This window comes from Notolepis coatsorum, assembly GCF_963971535.1.
Source record: "Notolepis coatsorum genome assembly, chromosome: 12".
NCBI classification, from domain to species: Eukaryota; Metazoa; Chordata; class Actinopteri; order Aulopiformes; family Paralepididae; genus Notolepis; species Notolepis coatsorum.
Window position 1 is genome coordinate 58,430,700 of NC_140176.1, and position 21,899 is coordinate 58,452,598.

General features: G+C 46.4%; 1 protein-coding gene across 3 annotated transcripts in view; it reads right to left on the reverse strand.

Moving 5' to 3' along the window:
- Positions 1 to 21,899, reverse strand: part of epc1a (enhancer of polycomb homolog 1 a) — a 109,836-nt gene that overhangs the window by 62,243 nt on the left and 25,694 nt on the right. For 2 of the 3 annotated variants that reach the window (XM_084326659.1, XM_084326658.1), the window contains 9 exons: positions 14,044 to 14,203; positions 10,951 to 11,096; positions 10,123 to 10,332; positions 9,217 to 9,365; positions 7,335 to 7,488; positions 4,008 to 4,166; positions 2,333 to 2,422; positions 1,894 to 2,042; positions 86 to 492 (listed from right to left, as the gene is read on the reverse strand). In XM_084326659.1, coding sequence (XP_084182785.1) covers positions 86 to 492; positions 1,894 to 2,042; positions 2,333 to 2,422; positions 4,008 to 4,166; positions 7,335 to 7,488; positions 9,217 to 9,365; positions 10,123 to 10,332; positions 10,951 to 11,096; positions 14,044 to 14,143 — 1,564 coding nt within the window. In that variant the 5' untranslated portion in view covers positions 14,144 to 14,203. Of the gene's footprint in view, positions 1 to 85; positions 493 to 1,893; positions 2,043 to 2,332; positions 2,423 to 4,007; positions 4,167 to 7,334; positions 7,489 to 9,216; positions 9,366 to 10,122; positions 10,333 to 10,950; positions 11,097 to 14,043; positions 14,204 to 18,721; positions 18,839 to 21,899 lie in introns of those variants that run through there. The other variant, XM_084326660.1, reaches the window with a different exon arrangement.

A 21,899-nucleotide genomic window follows, 5' to 3' on the forward strand; every position in this document is an offset into this window, starting at 1 on the left:
CCGTCTCCTCCGGATTTTCAACCGGCTGCTTTCTGAAAGGTACGACCTGGATAACTTTTAAGCCTCCCATGGAGCACTGACTCACCTTTTACGGGCGCGGCCGCAGGTCCACTGCGGCCCTGAGAGTTGGCCCCCGAGCCGGGGGTCCGAGTTAGTCCCGACGTTGTGCGGTTAAATCCCCTGAAACCTCTGCGGGACACGTCTCCTCCACCCGAGGGGTGCTGGGACAGCGTCCGTGGTCTAAAGTGCCTCCAGCGGCATGACTTAATGTTCAACAGAATCCGACCGACGTCCACGGACGGCGACGAGGAGGAGGAGGAGGAAGGAAGCTGGGCGCCGATCGGGTCCGAGGTATTGGTTTCTGAGGTACTGGCGTTCGAGCCGCGGAGCGGAGAGCTGGGAGACGACGAGGCGAGGGGCTCGGGCTCCGGGTCCGAGTCCAGACTGTGAAAGACGCTGTCCAGGTCCGTGTGCGCTCTGTCCAGCAGGACCCTGTAACACAACCCATGAAGCGTTACAAACACGTATAGGGACACAAGTCATTTTCTCTACACGACTCCGTGAGGCAGGCTGGAGGTGGTACACTTGATAAGATAACAATAACTCCATGTCATCTGGTGCAGACAGTATTCTAATACGGGCTCCCGGGAGGCCCAGTGAGTCCAATCTCATGTGTGCCTGGCTGCGCAAAACACACCGGCTGACCAATTTCATCTCAACAAACAACTGCGGCACCGAGGCGCTCGCCTCAAGTCACAACGCGCTTTATTCAATCTACAATGTAATTTCCGTTAATATAACAGGCAGTGCGCACAACCGTCCCCGTCTGAGTGGGTATAGAGGTGGGGTGGGTCGAGTCTCTATATAGTTTATTTAGTTTTTTTCACTTTTTTCTCCTTTTTCTGTGATTTTTCTCCCCATCCCAATTTTACCTCTCGTGCCAATTCTCCCTCCCCTGTCTTTTTTTTCTCTACTTTTTCTCCCATTTTTCTATTTTTCTCCCATCCCAATTTCGTATCGTCCAATTCTACCCTCCCCTGTATCGAACGTTGTTAGGCCATGCCTCCCACAAGCCGGCTGCAATGTGGACTAAGCCTTACATCACGTGTCCCCTCCGGTACTCGAGGAAGCAGCAGTCGCATCTTCTCACCTGCACAGCGCGATCTCTCAGCGTCGGGGGTCTGCGTTTGGAGGGCAGGCCGCCCCCGTCGCTTCCTGATTCTCCTGCGCAGGCGCACCAACCGACCTGTAGGAGTCGGTCCACAACGTCCGATCCCCACCCATCAGCTTCCCACCCCCTAATACTGCCAATTGTATTAGTATGAACGACCAGCCAAGCTGATAGCAATGCGGAGAGCTGGGCTCGAACCCAGCGTCTCCTACATTGGTGGTGAGCGCCTTGCCCACTGCACCACCTAGCCGCCCCCTCCCTCCCCTGTCTTGAACGTTGCTCGCATATGCCCCCCACTGGTCGGTTGTAGGGAGGATAGAAGCCTTGCATCACGTGTCCCCTCCGATACACGTGAAGGCAGCCTGTCACATCTTTTCACCTGCCAGCGCGGACTCTCATTGGCGAGGTGTAATGTGTGGGAGGCTCACACTACCCCCGCCATTTCCTGTCTCTGCTGTGCAGGCGTCCCCCAACCGACCTCTAGGAGTCGCTGTCCACAACGTCCAGATTACCACCCATCGACTTCCACCCGCTAACTCTGCCAATGAGTTAGTATGACGGCCGGCCCAAGCTGGAGGAAACGCAGACAGCCGGAGTCGAACCCGGTGTCTCTTGCTGCGCCACCCAGCCGCCCTAAGTCTCTATATAGTTTCTATACATCAGAGAGAGAGAGAGAGAGAGAGAGAGAGAGAGAGAGAGAGAGAGAGAGCCCGTGAACTCACCTGCCCCCTCTGCCCATGCGGCGCCGTGCCAAGCCTAGGCAGCGTCGTGGCACGGTCAATGAGGTGAGACAGTAGCGGAAGCGCGGGTCGCCCAGCCCGCCCTCCGATGCGCTCACCCAGGGCCAGTTGCCGCTCTGGTCCAGGCGAGACTGGGAGGGGGGGAATGAGCAATCGAGAGATAAGAGGAGGACAATGTGACGAGAGATGAGCGGAGTGTTGACAAAAAGAGGAGGAAAAAAAAGCATGGAGGAAAGTATGGAAGAGAGAGAGAGAGAGGGAGAGAGGAAGTGAGAGAAAAGGAGGAAGAAAGGGAGTATCCGTCATTGCATTGATCTGAACCAGCCGAGCGCGGAAGAGTAACAGCCTGGGCCGGTCAGACTGGCCAGCCGGCCCTGGGCTCTATAAATAGCAGTGTGCAGAGTCACAGGAGGGCACTCACCGCGTAGTACTGACAGCCGGCCTTCCTCCGGAACGCATAGCAGCCATCTGGGTCATTCTCCTCCTCTGCCTCAGAGGAACCGGAAAGGATCTAAACAACAACACAGAGGGGACAGATGAGATACTACACTGGCCGAAAGATAAACAATACCAAGAATAACAGAGGGAACAGATGAGGTACTATGCAGGCAGAAATATAAACAATACCAAGAACAACATAGATGGAACAGATGAGGTACTATGCAGGCACAAAGATAAACAATACCAAGAACAACATAGATGGAACAGATGAGGTACTATGCAGGCAGAAATATAAACAATACCAAGAACAACATAGATGGAACAGATGAGGTACTATGCAGGCAGAAAGATAAACAATACTAAGAACAACATAGATGGAACAGATGAGGTACTATGCAGGCAGAAAGATAAATACAAGATACAAGATTCCTTTATTGCCACATTTGAAAACCGAAAGCGCGGCCCTAGAGGGAAAGGTCACGGGTTCACCATAAACATAAGTTTGTTCTGACCATCTATTAATATAATTATTCTTTACTTCCGTTTGTGTATCTCAAGCTCCTTATGCCATCTTGACAACGTTGGTGTCGATAGGACAATTGAAAGAACCATTAGGGGAAAGAACTCTTTTGCATGAAATGCCAGCAATTCAATACAGCAGACATGGTGGGCCCAGAGGCAGAGCTGTAGAGCACGTCGGTGTGTCTCGAGTCAGTTGGACACAAGGTGTGGGAGTTGGGGTGTTTTATTCATTATTATAGCACAGACCACAAAAACTGGCCACCGGGACGGCCCTCAGGCCCTGGCAATGACGCAGTGACCCTGTGTTTCTACCTGAGAGAAGGGTTCGTCATCTGCGCTGGGGAAGTGACCCTGAGTCTCTACCTGAGAGAAGGGCTCGTCGTCTGAGCTGGGGAAGTGACCCTGTGTCTCTACCTGAGAGAAGGGCTCGTCGTCTGAGCTGGGGAAGTGACCCTGTGTCTCTACCTGAGAGAAGGGTTCGTCGTCTGAGCTGGGGAAGTGACCCTGTGTCTCTACCTGAGAGAAGGGTTCGTCGTCTGAGCTGGGGAAGTGACCCTGTGTCTCTACCTGAGAGAAGGGTTCGTCGTCTGAGCTGGGGAAGTGACCCTGTGTCTCTACCTGAGAGAAGGGTTCGTCGTCTGAGCTGGGGAAGTGACCCTGTGTCTCTACCTGAGAGAAGGGTTCATCGTCTGAGCTGGGGAAGTGACCCTGTGTCTCTACCTGAGAGAAGGGTTCGTCGTCTGAGCTGGGGAAGTGACCCTGTGTCTCTACCTGAGAGAAGGGTTCGTCGTCTGAGCTGGGGAAGTGACCCTGAGTCTCTACCTGAGAGAAGGGTTCGCAGTCTGAGCTGGGGAAGTGACCCTGTGTTTCTACCTGAGAGAAGGGCTCGTCGTCTGAGTGTTTCTACCTGAGAGAAGGGCTCGTCGTCTGAGTGTTTCTACCTGAGAGAAGGGCTTGTCATCCGAGTCTCTACCTGAGAGAAGGGCTCGTCGTCTGAGCTGGGGAAGTCGTACCTGAGAGAAGGGCTCGTCGTCTGAGCTGGGGAAGTCGTACCTGAGAGAAGGGCTCGTCGTCTGAGCTGGGGAAGTCGTACCCGAGAGAAGGGCTCGTCGTCTGAGCTGGGGAAGTCGTACCTGAGAGAAGGGCTCGTCGTCTGAGCTGGGGAAGTCGTACTGGTTCAGGTCCTTGGGGTTGAACACGGAGGGGCCCAAGTGCTGCGGAGCAGACAGTGGGGGGACCTTGGGCTTCTTCTCGTATTTCCTCTTCGTTCGGACCACCTCGGTCTTCTCCGGCTGGAAGGGAGGGAGGGAGGGGAAGGAGAGGGAGAGATAGATGTGTGTTTACTCCACAGCGTTGCAACAATGAAAAAGGCATTTCAAGCCCCGGAGTGGTTCCTGTGTAGTTGGTACTGGGGGCACGGGGTGAGAGTATGTGTGTAGGAAGAACAGTGAGTAAAGAGTCATTGATATGCAGATGGAGGCACGCGCCAGATGCCACTGCCATGGCAGATGGCTACTCTCCCTCCCCTCCCCCCCACCCCCCCAGCCCAGCCTCCCTAATGAGCCAATGCCTGCCTGGACTGAATGCACTCCAACACTACTGGGGTTAGTAAACTGCTATTCAACCCTTAGCCCTAGGGGGCAAAGCCACAGTGACTGAGTGGTGTGTGTGTATATGTGTGTGTGTCAAATCAATGGAAGGAAGAGAGAGTAAACCAGCTGGTAGAGCGTCAAATAAAGGAGAGGGGGGGCCCAGGGGAGATGATGGGGGAAGGGTAGCTGCCCCGCCGCAGGTTTGGGAGTTGGGACAAGGGCTGGGAGTTAATAAAGTTATAACAGGGTGGAAATGACACGGTAGTTAGCTAAAGCCACCAGCCCCATAATGAGCCGCTCCACTGCAGAGACATATGGCGACTCGGGCCGCGAACCAAGGGGCGAGCATGAAGGACAAATTACTGTCCGAATAGTTCGGTGGGGTTGAGCACTAGGTTGTCCTTTGCCCACGTCCTCGGTTTTCCATGCAGAGGCGCACGTGCATGACCCCCTCTGTGTGACACTTGATCAGACACAGTGACGGCGGCAGCAGCTAACGTACAGGCCTGTTCTTTATGGACCCCGGAGTGATATCCGATATCGCCAGTGAAAGGGGGGGGGTATGACAGTTTCACCGCATTTTTCAAAGTTGAAATCATGTTGCGCGTTTGCTGGGATATCCCACATTTTAGTCCTTCGCCTATGGGTGGTAGAATCACAATGGACCAATCTCAAACACTGCCCTCTTAAAACTGCTCCGAGTTCTGAGGAAGTGAGCACCCCCGCCACCCCTCTGTGAAACAGCTGTCATTATGTAGTGATAACGAGCATCAGTGACAGCTGTGTGTGGGTCTCCCGGCCATAGAGCTGTCACTTTTCCCCAAAAATAAAGTTTGAACGAATTCAAAAGTTATAAAAAGGTATATGGACGGCGGCTGGGTGGCGCAGCGGACATTGCGCTCGTCACCAACGCAAGAGACACCGGGCTCGACTCCGGCTGTTGGCGTTGCCTCCGGCTTGGGCCAGCCGTCATACTAACTTAATTGGCAGAGGTAGCGGGTGGAAGTCGATGGGTGGTAATCTGGACGTTGTGGACAGCGACTCCTACAGGTCGGTTGGGGACGCCTGCACAGCAGAGACAGGAAATGGCGGGGGTAGTGTGAGCCTCCCACACGTTACACCTCGCCAATGAGAGTCCGCGCTGGCAGGTGAAAAGATGTGACAGGCTGCCTCCTCGTGTATCGGAGGGGACACGTGACGTGATGCAAGGCTTCCATCCTCCCTACAACCGGCCAGTGGGGGGCATATGCGAGCAACGTTCAAGACAGGGGAGGGGAGAATTGGCACAGTGGAAATGGGATGGGAGAAAAATAGAAAAAAGGAGAAAAAGTGGATAAAAAAAAGAAGGTATATGGACCTTTTATGCAATCAGAATCCTCTTATTATATACCCCCTCCCTTCCCAATCCCAAAACAATTATTGTCATGGGTTTGGATAGTTGTAATTGCGTATTGCCTCTGGACAGGCACCAGAGAGAGATGCTTCATATGTAGGCTGCATCGGTAGACACTCCAAAGTGGTTTGCGGCCACTAGTCGCCATTCGAAAGAGCAATGGGGGATCAACAGATACTAATAGTATACTTTACTGCGTTGTAGGGCTGACCTCGACTAGTCGATTTTTTTTTATTTATCATTCTTTCCAAAAGCAAAGAAGCCTAGAATCGCGGCTAACACTAATGGCGTGCATACCAGAGAGGCTAATTGCATAAGAAAAAGGGCACAGAAAGAGGATTTCACTCGTCTAATGAACACACTAGACAAATATCAAGATGTATCCATCAGTGGACCAATTGCATGCTTTCGCAGAGGACAAGAAGCCTTCAGTCGACTCCTTCAGACATTAAGTACCACCCCACAGCCCAAATGGAATGATCCAAAAATGTGCATTCTACCAGTCGACTATCTGCAAATTTTGGTCAATCAAAGTCGACTATACAAATCCTTAGTGGGGAACAGGCCTACTGCGTTGTTGAGATGGTCCGTTCAGCAGCACGACTTGGCTGGCTAGTTTCCTCCATTGTGATCCCTCTAATGTAGCCCTATGGCATGCAATAGTTCCAGTGTGCAGCAGCCAGGCAGCGTGCTGTTCCATCGGTTAGAATACACTACTTTAAATGTGATTCTGGGACTCGAATATTCACAGCAGATTTTGGGACTACGACCGACGGGTCATGATGAAGTACACCAATTTTAAAACTGAAAGCGTGGCCCTAGAGGGAAAGGTCACGGTTTCCCCATAAACATACGTCTCACGTTCCAACGTGATTCAGCAGCCAGGCAGCGTAAGATGCCATCTGTTGGAATACACTACCGTACTTTTCGCACTATAAGCCGCACCTGACTATAAGCCGCAGCAGCTAAATTGAATGATGTGTACATATATAAGCCGCACTGGACTATAAGCCGCAGGTGTTTTAATGTTTAATTACCATATGTAATTAGCATTGGGACACAATACTGTCGGACAAATAACAAGAATTAACTCATTTACAAGTTGTATTAAGTTTAGCAAATAATTAGGGAACAGATAAATAACATTTCAATACAGTCAAAAAAGCAATATTTTGATTTTAACATTTTCGGGTTTGGTCACGTCGAGTCACATAAGCCGCACCGTTATATAAGCCGCAGGGTCGAAAAATGGGGGGAAAAGCCGCGGCTTATAGTCCGAAAAGTACGGTACTTTAAATGTGATTCTGGGACTCTGGAAAGCGGATTACTAAATTGTTAATGAAGCAAGCTTCATCTGCACAGTACTCGATACAAACTCAATACAATTCAAACTCCGAAAAGTGATGGCCCTACTCTGCCATATAGCGCCCTGTTGATTGTGTCGGTCTCGGTGTTGTAGCGCAGCATGGTCTCACCTTCTTGTAGTCCTTCATGTCCAGGTGGTCCTGGTGTCTGTACTGGTTGTTGCTGGACAGGGGAATGATGGGGATGGTGTAGACAGGCTTGACCAGCGCCCGCTGGGCCAGAGCCTCCGCCATCACCTCACTGCCAAAGTCTGGCATCGTGTTCCTGAGAGATTTGAGGCAGGACAGGGAAGAGATGAGGGGGAGGGAGGGAGAGAGAGGGAAAGAGAGGGGGAGAGAGAGAGAAAGGGCATATTTATGAAATTATCTGCCTTATAGGAGACATTATACAGAAGGTTTTGGTCAAATGAAGGCCACCTGGGACTCTCCTCTAGGGCTGGGCGATTCTTGCTAAAATGTGAACACGATTTTTCCCTCTAAGAATTGAGATCACAATTCTCTCACACGATTCTTATTTTTTCAATAAAATCATTTATTGCACTCTTAACACATTGAGTGCCACGCCCCTTCCGGGAAGTGCATCTGGCCTTGCCGTCCATTAACCCCATGTAAACGCTCACCTTGTTTATAGAGCTAAACCTATATTTTATATTATAGCTATGGGTCTAATAACGCTGTCGATTGTCAGTGAGTTGCTTCCAGTCAACGTGCAAAAAACTGATTATTTTTTCATCCGTACATTTCCGTTTTGAATATAGTTTGGGTGCTTCTGAGTAATTCTAGGAAAAAGACGCGATAATAGCGTTTTAGTGTTTAGTCATTTTTCGCCTGATTATCGAATCTTCCTGAAATCAACGCTAGATTATCATTATTATGTCTCCTCGTGCATACATGAAATGGGCCCTGGAGCGCCCATTATAAAAATAAAATAAGTCATTATTTAGAAATGAGATTGCATAGGTCTATGAATCGAGATCGATTTTTTTCCGATTAATTGCCCAGCCCTACTCTCCTCTACAGCATGGTATCATGAAGATCAGCACAGGAGCCGTTTATCCATCGCCAAGAGAGAGTAGAAACTGGTGGCGATGTGCAAAGCAGAAACCGGCACGAGAACAGGAGGAAATTGAAATGTCACTACAAATCAAAAGCACTTCAAGGAGAGGGCTCCAATTTAAAGCTCTCACTGACAGCTACTTTCAGAGGAAATCCATTCCGTTCGGATGTCATGTTTAGATGGATCGCCGGGGCCCCATGGGGGGAGAGAACAATTCAAGGTAGACTACATCTAGAAAAATAAATAAATAATAACAACACACCCGACGCATCGTCTACAGACGCACGTTTGAAATGGGCAGTGAAAGTCAACAAGCCAATTTCTTTTCGACCTTACTGCACAAATAAGGATAACTTAAATTGATAATGAATGCAAAACAGTGTACAGACTGAGGCCCCCAATTAACATGTGCAGCGGAGCCCGACTCCATAAAGGATACAATGGTCGGCTTTCTCAGATAATATCCACCATAGAGGCGGTGTCCTTGGGCTGTGGACGAATAAGCACACGTTTTGCCAACCGTATAGGGTTAGGTAAGTAAGCCACAGCTAAGCAACGGCCTGAATGAATGATCATTGCATTTATATAGTGATTTTCTAGATACTCAAAGTGCTCCCCACAATGTAGGGTGGAAATTGCCTCCTTCACCACCACTGGTAGCACCCAACCTTGGGCTACGCAGGCTCAATGGCTGCCATACACTGGCGTCAGGCCTGGTATGTGCAATCAGCCTGAAATCCAACAACAGCAGCAATCACAGTAACCTTCTCATCCAGTCGCAAGTTAAATTTAGTGCTAATACCACTTAGCACAAAATGTAATACAAATTTCAGGACCATACTAGCAAAGAAAATAATAACTTGCACAGCAATTTAAATTCTTGCGCATTCCAGACTTATCAATAACCCTGCAGAAACCCTGTAATAAGGACCTCACCTCTTCTCCACGATCTCCAGTGTGAGGTGCAGCAGCTCTCGCTTGCTCTTCTCCCTCCTCTTGATCATCTCCAGGATGGTGACGGCTCGGCTCAGGTCCCTCCGGAGCTTCAGCATCTTCTCGTACGACGCCTCGTCGTTCTTACGGTTCTGAGGACGGGATCACAGCCACGGTTAGAGAAGCAAAGCTTGACAAAGTGATCACAAGTTATTTTGTGCAAACCGTGTGGCCCTGCTTAGGTAAGATAAGATATCCCTTTTTGATCCCCTTGGGGAAATTCAAGCAACATCACAGCATGGGGGGGGGGGGGGGGGGGGGGTACAGGTATGGGCAGGGTAATAGAGACATAAATATAGGCAATACATTTTATCTGAATATGAGGGGGAAAAGAAACGGTGTAAACAATATAATTAACATTATAATATGATAGAAATAAACAGTGTAAATAAAGGTGCAGATGAGGGTCTGTATGCCCTACTTAACAAAAGGCAATAAAGAATTATAATCTGAATATATACTATGAGTAAGAGTGAAGTAGACCATATACACAAAGTACCCCAACTGGCACGATATAAGTCATACGTTGTAGTTGGTGCAGGTTATGGTGGTTTAGGTGGTATTTATGTACAAGAATCAGCACAGTATAGCAGCGTAGTAGGTGAATGTAATTCCTACACTGCTGTGGTCACTAGTGACAGGGTTTCTCCCTAAGCAACACCAAGAGGAAACGTATGTGAATTTGAAATTGAAGATTAAAACTTAAAAACTGCAATTTATCATGCAGCCCTATGCATTTGAGACTTCACCACAGAGAGGCATCAGCGCAACATCGGCTTCACAAACACGACTGAACTTCTTTGCCATTGTGTTGGCATATAACACAATGTTGCGTTGGCATTGACATACCTTCCTGGTCTGCATCTTCTCCGTCCGTCGGCGGAAGGCCACGTAGGGGTCACTGGTGCTGGAGCCGTCCCTCTTCTCCTGCTTGACGTTGGGGATGAGGCAGCAGCCGCTCTTGCATCCTTTCCTCCGGCGGCTCCAGTAGTCAAAGACCTCCTTGATCAGCTCGTCGTCCTCCTTCAGTAGCAGCTTCGCCTCCTGGAGGCTAACCAGCTACGGCAACAGAGCCAGGACATAGTCAGTACCAACCTATTCTACAGCAAGGGCAACAGAGCCAGGAAATAGTCAGTACCAACCTACTGGGCATATGGGTCTTCTACAGCAAGGGCAACAGAGCCAGGACATAGTCAGTACCAACCTATTCTACAGCAAGGGCAACAGAGCCATATGGACTTCTACAGCAAGGGCAACAGAGCCATATGGACTTCTACAGCAAGGGCAACAGAGCCATATGGACTTCTACAGCAAGGGCAACAGAGCCAGGACGTGGTCAGTAACAAACTACTGGACATATGGACTTCTGCAGCAAGGGCAACAGAGCCAGGACTTGGTCAGTAACAAACTACTGGACATATGGACTTCTGCAGCAAGGGCAACAGAGCCAGGACATTGTCAGTAACAAACTACTGGGCATATGGACTTCTGCAGCAGTGGCTACACAGGAAGGACATCATCAGCACCAAAGGAGTGGATAAAAGGGTTTATAATCAGTACCAAAGGAGTGGATATCAGGGTTTATAATCAGTACCCAACGAGTGGATATCAGGGTTTATAATCAGTACCAGACGAGTGGATAAAAGGGTTTATTTCATGTGAGGATGTGTGAAGTACCTGCTGTCCGCTGCCCTTCTCCAGACGGTCGATCATCTCCTCAAACTGCAGGGCGGTGATCTCCATCTTTTTCTTCAGCTTATTCACAAACGTCTCATCCTCAGACTCAAGGTCAAAGTCCGGCTGCTCCGTATCCAAGCTGAAAGCTGGGAGGTAGAAAAGAAGGCTCACTTGAGATTATCAATACACAAATACTGCATGAAGTGTCAGGAATCAGTAATGGATTTGCACAAACCCAACAAAACATTATGCAAAAACGTCTTTATCCCTTGTAGTAGGGCTGGGCGATATGGCCAAAAACGTTATCGCGATAAAATTATAAAATTATTTTCATATAACTCTATATCGATAATTATCGTCGATATAATGTCTGTCAAGTTTAATTAACTTCTTATGCCCGGCGCCGATGGACGGGCTATTAATAGACTTGTTTTGCTACTGCGAATGTCTCGAGTTGATGTCGTCATCAGTCGGCGCACGTTAGCAGTTAGCCAGAGCAAGCAGTGTATCCCATGACAATGTACTAAATATCCCTAAAATAATCTGTTCCGCCCCAATACATTGCAACGACGTCCACCGTATACCACACACTACTATAACCGTGGCATCAGAATTCACGCCACACACCAACTCGGCACGTAAACTATAAAATAGCGCCGTGCAAGCTAATTATCCTAGCCAGCCAAACTATAAAACAGCGCCGTGCAAGCTAATTATCCTAGCCAGCCATGTTTCCAATGTACTAAATATACCTAAAATACTCTGTTCCGCCCCAATACATTACAACAACGTCCACCGTATACCACACACTACTATAACCGTGGCATCAGAATTCACGCCACACACCAACTCGGCACGTAAACTATAAAATAGCGCCGTGCAAGTAGGGCTGGGCGATATGGCCTAAATATGATATCACGATATTTTCTGACCTTTCGGCGATACACGATACACATCACGATGTTTTTCTTTTTTACCCCAAACAATTCATTATGAGGCTTACCAAGACAGTATTTGATTTTGCAAGCTAACATTAAAGACAAAATAAAATACCCATGCATTTAGCATTTTTATATTATATATTAGATTTAGATTATTAGATTATATATTGCATATATTTAGCAATGAGATATTATATGATTTAGATATGAAATATGATGAATTGAAAATGGGGGACCCTGATGTAAACAAGACTAAAGTCTTTCTCTGGTCTGCATCCCCTTAACAATTGTATGTATTGAGCTGTACTGTACCCATTCTGCAATATGTTAATAAAGTTTTAAATCAATCAATCAATCAATCAATCAATAGCATTTTAATGAAACTACTGTATATATGTATGTCTCTAAATGTTTTGATGAATTGAAAATGGAGGACCCTTATGTAAAAAAGTCGAAAGTCTTTTTCTGGTCTTCATCCTCCTGTACTGTATTGTACCCATTCTGCAACCCTTTAACAAAGTCTTCACTCATTCATTCTGACGGAAACATATCATTTTGATTGACAGTCGAGTCTGCCAATTACGTCACAGCGCTTGCACCCGCCCTGCTGTTCTTAGCACCAATCGGCAAGCTCCTAGTTTTTTACTTCCTGAATGTCCTGTGGCTGAACAACGTCAACAAAGCTACTAACGTTAGCTCCCCGCGGCCGTCGAGTAGGAGACCAGTGCTCAACACGATGACTAAATGAGGCATAATGATTTTACTACAACGAATGTTATAATAAAAGCCTTTCCATACATCTGTCTGATTGAAAACTTTATTAACAGACCGCGGAATGGGCATATCTCAGCACGGGCTGAGATATGAACGAGTAACGTGTGGACAGATTGACGCGACACAATCCTCTTGGGCAAAACATCACGATATCCACGATACGTTGAAAAAGTGTATCGTTAATGAACTGTACCCGATATTTATATAATATCGTCATATCGCCCAGCCCTACGTGCAAGCTAATTATCCTAGCCAGCCAAACTATAAAATAGCGCCGTGCAAGCTAATTATCCTAGCCAGCCATGTTTCCAATGTACTAAATATCCCTAAAATACTCTGCTCCGCCCCAATACATTGCAACAACGTCCACCGTATACCCCACACTACTATAACCGTGGCATCAGAATTCACGCCACACACCAACTCAGCACGTAAACTATAAAATAGCGCCGTGCAAGCTAATTATCCTAGCCAGCCTTGTTTACTACCGCTCTACCCAGAGGTGCAGCGCGGGTCTCCTTCGCTCTCGGCCATCTCCTTCACTGATTGGTTGTTAGTGCGTGTGCTCATATCCAAGCTTGGAAAATCGATATATCGAAACTTTTCGACCACGTTTCATGTTTATTTTGATGAAATAATTTATCGCGGTAGTTATCGTTTTATCGCCCAGCCCTACCTTGTAGTGCGACATAATCAAAGAAAGATGAGGGATCTGGGACATCCCACGACGATAACGTTCTCCCGTATGTTCTAATTATTTTGCCTTTCCCCCCCCCTCTTCTAGTGACCATTTCTGTGACTATTCCTGAAAAGAAATTCCAAAACAAAACCCTTCCTCCCGATCCCTGGTGAAATTCATATTGGATTAGTCTGGGACAAATCGGCCAAGGCGCGACGAGATTTTACGATGCTGCAATAACCAAATCTGATGCGGTAGTGAGTGACCATCGTGAAAGACAAAAAAGATGGTTTGATCCCGGCATTACTGGCTGCAGAATTTTGAACAAGCTGCGTGTTCACACTGATGGAGTGACCCTCCTCCCGTCCTCATTCCACTACTCTCAATAATGCCTGCAGCCCCCCCCCCCCCCCACCACGAGTTTGTTCAAATGCTTTCAGACAGAAGGACACCTCTGGGACCACACAGCTGCTATCAACACACCCCAGGGGCTGCCACAATCACTTACTCATCTCTCTCTCAGACACACACAAGCATGCACACTTTGCCCGTAAATTGTGTTTGCAAATTAACACCTCCCACCTTCACAAATACACAAAGTTCAAACGGGTGCCAGGGGAACGGGAGGATTCAAAACCCAACGGACACGGACCAGACAGCCTAGGTTTTGCAACAGCCAAAACACAGCTGACTACTCACGCTGTATGTGAATAAGCTGCTTTGGCATCTTGAACTCCCCGGGGTAGAGGGACTCGTAGTAGGCGATGTTGCTTTCTGCCTCGGGGACGGGGATGACCATGTTGTCCCGTTTCTCGCCGTAAACCTGCTGTGCCGAGATGGCCCGCTGGAGATGGTGCTCCTGGGAGGGAGGAAGGAGAAAGAGAGAGAGAGATACATTAATAACATGGGTATTCAGATATTCTCTTGTGGATAACGATAAACCAGTGAGATTGAAATTGACAATGGGCATTCAATTTCAACTGTCGAAACTAGACATGATGTAAATGAGACTGATGTAGCAAGATGTGATTAACTACCGTATTGTTTTAATTTATTTTTGTATTTTAATCAATTTCAGTTACCCTTTTAGATATTTTACAACCAATTAATTTTATCTTTAATGTTGAGCTAAGTTAACAATAATACTCGTTATCACCATACATATTAAAGATTTTCCAGGAGTAAATACTTGATATTTTAATCATAACCATAGTTGCAAGACGTTATAATGAAAAGGACTCGTTATCTTATCTTATGCATTGTTTCTACATAAGCAAGTACACGTTAATTTACATCCACAACATAATTTTAAGACTGATACAAGGTGCTTATATTGAAACGCTTTGACATTAGGGCTGTTCTTTCAACCTGAACGTGGACTTTCTTCAACCTCAAACCTAAATTCCGTAGCAACCCGTGTTACCAATGTAAACAAACTGCACAGCGCACACACACATATAAACATACGGAACAAATAACATAACGGAGGCCGCTAAAATGAGACCAACGTGACTCACAAACTCACGACAGTACACATACAGATGCACAGAATTGAATCTGCATTGATTAACTTATAATTAAAACCCAGCTGAAGCCATTAAACCCCTGTAGCTAATCACCAAAGCCAATACGCACACACAATCAGTCGAACTGGAACGGTTTACCAACCATACACTCCCGGCATTCATAACTCTGACAATTATCCATACGAACGTCCCGCGTTCTAAGAAAAGATATCCGGACCCTCATATGTTCATCTTCCATACGCTTAACCATAACATACTTACCCAAACAACGCGTTCCCGAGTCCACATTCACGCACAAATCCGTACTCTCAAATCAAAACCCAATCCTCATCAGTATGAACTTACACTATTAGCTCGGGGTCACAGTGGACCAAAATGAAGTGTCATCAACTTTTCTCTGTTAAGAGATCCAACATTCCCCGGCTTGCATTGATAAGAAACGCTCCACCGCTTGGCTTACGACTCCGTTAGGCGGCTACACAGATACTGAATAATTGCCGAAATATTGGGCGAGAATAGTGATTTTACTCTGGAGCTTCAGTAGCACGTGGCCAAAGTTGGTTAGGTTGAAGATGTGACCATTGTGGGGCGGCGTGGCTCAGGGGTAGAGGGGGTCGTCCAATGATCGAAGGGTTGGTGGTTCGAATCCCGCTCAAGCCCATGTCCATCCCACTGCCGTTGTGTCCTTGGGCAAGACACTTAACCTACTTGCCTCGTATGAATGTGTATGCATGTGAATGAATGTTGGTGGTGGTCGGAGGGGCCGTAGGCGATGATTATTCGCCACGTTTCCGTGAGTCTGCCTCAGGGCAGCTCTGGCTGCAATTGTAGCTTACCACCACCGGTATGACTGTATGAACGAATAATGGACTCTGTAAGCGCTCTGGGGTCACTGGGGTGTCACGAAGAGCGCTATATAAATCCAATCCATTATTATTATTATTAATAGCCACCTCATTATTGTGAATTTGCAGACAAATCAAAGGGGCCATTTCCAGGCCCTTTCGCCACAGCTTGAGCCAGGTTAAAGCTGGTGTGATTCTATGCCAGGTTAAAGCTGGTATGATTCCTTCTATGCCAGGTTAGGGCGGGGCGATAAACGATAATTTGCACGATATATTTTAATAATCTATATCGTTCGATAATAAAAAAAATATATACATTTTTTTTGTGACCTGCAACAGGGTAGTTCTAAAACCAGAGACAACCAGAGTTGTCTTTCTTGCCTGCAACTTAAAGTAATGGCTTTGCTTGTCCAAATGACAATACTGACCAAATTGAGATTTCTTTTTCTCTTGTCCATTTATTTTGTTTGCTTTCTAATTTAAAATACAGTTTGAAACAGTCTGTACACAGTAGGCTATGTGTGCTAGCAGAGCTAGTCTCCAGTCGCAAGTCACGGTGCACTCCATGGTGGTTTGTCCATCAAAAAAGCGCCAAAAGATAGAAAAGAAACTAGCAGAGCCAGAACTATTCAACTCCCCTGGAGCCACAGCCAGCAGAGAAGCCCGTTTACTTTCGCTTTCAAACCAGTTGCAGCCTGAGAACTGGAGCGTGAGGGGCTGTAACACTAAAGATGGCGGCAACGACAAAATTGCTGCAAAATAAACATACATCTGTTAAATTATTTAAAAAAAGTTTAAATACGTATAACAATATCGATAATTATCGATATCGAGTGATATGATAACATTATCATATCGTTATCGTGATATAATTTTTGGCCATATCGCCCAGCCCTATGCCAGGTTAAAGCCGGTATGATTCTATGCCAGGGTAGAGCCGGTACATTCTATGCCAGGTTAAAGCCGGTATGATTCTATGCCAGGTTAGAGCCGGTATGATTCTATGCCAGGTTAAAGCCGGTATGATTCTATGCCAGGTTAGAGCAGGTATGATTCTATGCTAGGGCTGGGCGATATAACGATAACGATAAATATCGCGATATATTTTAATAATCGATATCGAATATCGAAATTAAAAAGAAAATCGAAAAATCGTTTTTTTTTTTTTTTTTTTTACCTGCAACAGGGCAGTTTTAAAACCAGAGACAGTGGACAGACTTGTCTTTCTTGCCTGCAACTTAAAGTAATGGCTTTGCTTGTCCAAATGACAATACTGACCAAATTCAGATTTCTTTTTCTCTTGTCCATTTATTTTGTTTGCTTTCTAATTTAAAATACATTTTGAAACCGTCTGTACACAGTAGGCTATGTGTGCTAGCAGAACTAGACTCCAGTCACGAGTCACAGTGCACATGTGCGGTGGTTTGTCCACCAAAAAAGCGCCAAAAGATCGAAAATAAACTAGCAGAGCCAGAACTGTTCAACTCCTCTGGAGCCACAGCCAGCAGAGAAGCCGGTTTACTTTAGCTTTTAAACCAGCTGCAGCCTGAGAACTGGAGTGTGAGGGGCTGTAACACTAAAGATGGCGGCAACGACAAAGAATTGCTGCAAAATAAACATACATATGTTGTTTAAAAAAAAAAAAAAAAATTTAATTTTTTTTATACTTATAACAATTCGATAATTATCGATATCGAGAAATAAAATAAAATTATCATATCGTTATCGCGATATGATTTTTTTCCATATCGCCCAGCCCTATTCTATGCCCTAATAATTTAGAAATCCATTCAAACAAGCTCCCTTTGATTTCTGAAAAACGTACTCCCCCCCCCCCCCCTACCTAGAGTGCTTTCTATCCATCCAGATAATTTTGACGTGACCCACTTAGTTTTGGAGATATCTGCCATCGATCCGTGGCACACTGCTTGTGGCGCTCAAGGCACCAAAAATACTTTTGTAAAACTCAAAAGCAATGTCTCATTCCAAAAAACATGACCCAGTTACTCAAGATGATACGCAGACCTAGGAGCTACATGAACTATATACATTACTATGGGGGTGTATTATCAGCTTGATATCCAATACCAGTGGTGCATCCCTACTTTATTCAGAGCAACTTACAATGAAATAAGTGCATGTTTGCATAATGGGCCTGCTGTGGCTGAATTTAAGACAACAGTAAGTCAAGGGTTTCCTGGCTTTTTACCGGGAAAATCTGTGTGAAGTCCAACATATTTATCCAGTCACAACCTCCTGTGAAAATAATTATTGTATCACCAAGTAATGTACGTCCACAAAAAGTGCTAAAACGTTACCACAAAACATTTGTTGTGTTGGAATACAGCTACCATAGCGTTATCTAAAAGATAAAAACAATGGTTTGCGTTTGTGCATTTTCAAATTGTGCCAACAATATGTCACATAGCATTGATAATATACTATACTATTGATACGGACCGACATGCTTAAGTTGTGGCTAGCTTGTGCTACATGGACCCAAACACTGCCGCTGTCCTGGCTGCACGAAAACACCTTTCCCCCCCCCATCAAGAAATCCGCCGCTCCATGAGTGGAGAGTGCTGCTGCAGTAATGAGTTGTTAATTATTACAAATGGTAACTGACCTTTTTGACGGACAAAAAGTATTAAGCATCGGTTATGACGTTCAATAAATGCAGATATTTGACCACAATGTATCCCATTTCTCGACATGTGGACCAGGCGACCAGCACCAATTATTTTCTAGCAGAACCCTTGAAGTCAAGTGAGTCGAGCAGAGAATAAAAACATTAATTCTGGGCCACTTTATGTGAAGGATCCAGATCAAACTACAAACCCAAAATCTCATTAGCCAGATATTAGACTTCAGGCTTGATAGAGAATTACAGATTTTACACAGGCATTAAAAGAAAAAACTAGTGCATAATTTGCTGGCAATTTCCCCAAAACAAAAAGAAAAAAACACTCATGGCCATAGAAATGGGCACAACCGCCGGTGACTCACTCCACTGTGTCGGCGTCATGATTCAGCGGCTCTGCTCTTCGGTGTTGATGCGGCAGATGGTCCAATCCCAACACAAATTGCGACTGGGTCCCGACCCGCTGCTAACGAGTGATTCAAGTAGCGCAGGCACGGTTCCCACCTCGGAGGACCCCGGGGCCACGAGGACCGCGGTGGCAGGGCTGTGAGCCGGCGTAAATGGCCTTAGGGTGTGTGCAGGGACCAAGCCATCTGCCCCCCGGTGAAAGCTACTCAACCCCAATGCTGTTGAATTATAAAAAAAAGCTGAGTCTACTGCCTCGACGGGAGCGATGTGGACATGGCGGGAAGGGATCTTTTGATCGCCCGCGTGGTCACAGTCAGAGTAACGATTTGATACTGCCTCGAACCCACGAAAAATAGTTGGGGTTTTCATTTTAAACCCCTTTGAATTATTAAGTATTAAAGAGTTAAGGTTGTCGCACAAGTTTCAAAGAACATGGCACACACACACACTACAGCCCTTTTATGAGTTAATTGATGCCTGTGTGGAGGTAGGCAGAGGTCCGCTAACACGTCATTTTTGGTCCGTGAGGACTCCGGCGGTGTCCGGTGAGTGTCTGGATTACAAGAGTCCTACAGAAGAGCAATACATCACACAGCACTGTAGGTTAAACTGACAAAACGTGTGCTTTGTTGGTGTGAGGCTGTGGCTCATTTGATTTGTTCAAATAAAAAATCTGAACAACTTCAAGGACATTAGGAAAGATAACCCAGTAAACCCACACCCAGAGACATTAGACACCGAGCAACACGGGGACATTAGTTTATTGCTTCAGCAATGCGATAATGCCAAACGTGACACCCCTATCAGATATGACTGCATTAAGCAAACAAAAGTAAAACTATGAGCTGTATGTTTAACCTGAGGCCACATGGTGTGCGTGCAGCTGTGCGCACATGTGTAACCCGTCATACGCCGCCTACCGCAATACCACCAGCCGAGGGCACCACACGCTCTCGTAACGCACTGTTGAACTCTGGTCTGTGTCAATTCGGAACATGCATAAGAAACCAATTAGGCCCAGGCACATTTATCTGGAAGACTTTAAAAGTTTGTCGGTATTCAACAGACTACCCTGAACTGGCTCTGACCTGAGGACATCCTGAAGCATTCACATCTGCAAGATTCAGAACCACGGGTCACAGAGCCCAGGACTTCCTCTGCTTAGGATAATGGGGGTGTGGGGGGGATAAAACGGCTTTTGTGAAAGGCACAAGGAGATAGGAAACGGTTATTCTGGTACCATTTTGATCATAGTACACACACAACATGGCTAGTTAAAGAGTGTAGAATCTCTAAAAGCCAATGAAAAGCCCTCTATATAGAGCGGTCTGAGCCTCGCATCATGGCTACTTCATAGCCACAGACAAAAAAGAAAGAAGAAAATCCATTTTTCACACCACCATGCATTCCCTTCCATTTAAATGTTCCCTAGAAGAACAGATGACTCGAATAAAAGTTGCCATGGCAACCAAAGTGTGGCCTCCAGCAGGTGTTTGGGTCTGTGCCGATCAGAGGAGGACTGAGGGAGGCAGTGTGCTCCAGTCGGTAGATGTAGGCTGCATCTGGAAGACGCCGCCGGAGCGTTACAGTCAAACTGAACACCGGCAGGGTGAAAGGCTTTGTACCATGCGTTTAACAAAGTTGTTCACAATCTGTCAAGTGTTCTGAATGAATATAAAAAAATGCTCAATACATTTAGTTGATACTAAAGTATCAAAACAATATGCAATAAAACACTATCTGTCAAGTGTTCTGAATGAATATTAAAGGCTCAATAAATAACTGAATGAAACTAAAGTATCAAAGCAATATGCAATAAAACGCATATCATTGAACAAGCATGTTTTCTATAGCTCGGGTGGACATGTCGAGCGGGCAGGCATGTGGTCGTTCCGCTTGTCTGGTACGGCTACAGTCTAGTGAATGTGGGTCAGGGAGCTAAGCCACACAGCCCTGTAGTAAAACTGCCCTCTTTATCTCTCCTGTCACTGTGTTATGTAACACTGTGTGTATAAGCTATGTACAGTCACTGGAGGGGATGGGGGGGGGGCGTTGGCAAAAGAGCGGGAAGGGAGGAATTCTGCTGACTTCACTGTCCTGTCCAGTGTGTTTCCTCCCCGTGTGAGAGAGAGCAGCAGCAGCAGCAGCAGCAGCAGGGACCTGTGTGCATGCCAAGTCGACCACAGATTTGACCAGGCTATATCGGACATGAGGAGCCGTGTTGCTATGTTCTGGTTGTTTTTTGCCGACTCGTCCTTTGCTACACAAATCACGTCTAAAATTGAGAATTATAATTTGAATGGGAGCAACACAATCCTGGCCTGCTGCAGAAAACGAGGCGCAACAACTATTAAAAGAGACTGGACCATACGTTTGAGTTCAAATGGCCAACTTAAGACCCAAATCGATTATTACACACCATTCACATGCAAATACTTGACCACATTCTGGGCACTACCCCAACGATCAGAAATAAAACTAGCAGGCTAATTAAAGTGGCGATGCAGGTATCAGTGTCTGTCATTATGTATTATAGGCTGTCCTCTGGGTTAAAATCCCTGAACCGGGAATAGGTGAGACATGTAAAATTGTGTCACGAGCATGATAGCACAGGTAGTTATGGCCATGGCATCTTGAACAATACAAGCTTCCAAAAAGGCCTTTCAAATACACTGCAGTAGTAGCTCGTTTACAAACAGGGACCAAGAGAGGTCCGCCTAAGATGCGTTACAATTTTAAGTAACACGAATAATACCAATGTTTTCTTTGCACCGGGCGGCAAACGTTAATTCTACAGAACGTCAGCTCCTACGTAACGGGACACATGGCGGTCCCGGAGCTGTCATCTCGCAGCGGCGAGCTGTCAAACCCTGCCGGGACTCAGTGTCGCCCCCGTGCGTTGGTTCACGGCAAACGCACCACTTCCAAGGCCCATCCCCAGTTGTCTTTACCGAGAAAAAAGTCAACAAAATGGTGGGTGAGACGCGGGTCACGTGACTCCCTTTGTGCTTTCGGGTGCAATTTCAAGCGATACGAATGAGCACAACACGGCTTATGAAACAAATATCAAATGGCCGGATCCTTGCGACAACATTAACGGAAGAATGAAGGGGCGATATGGGCTATTCGCACCGA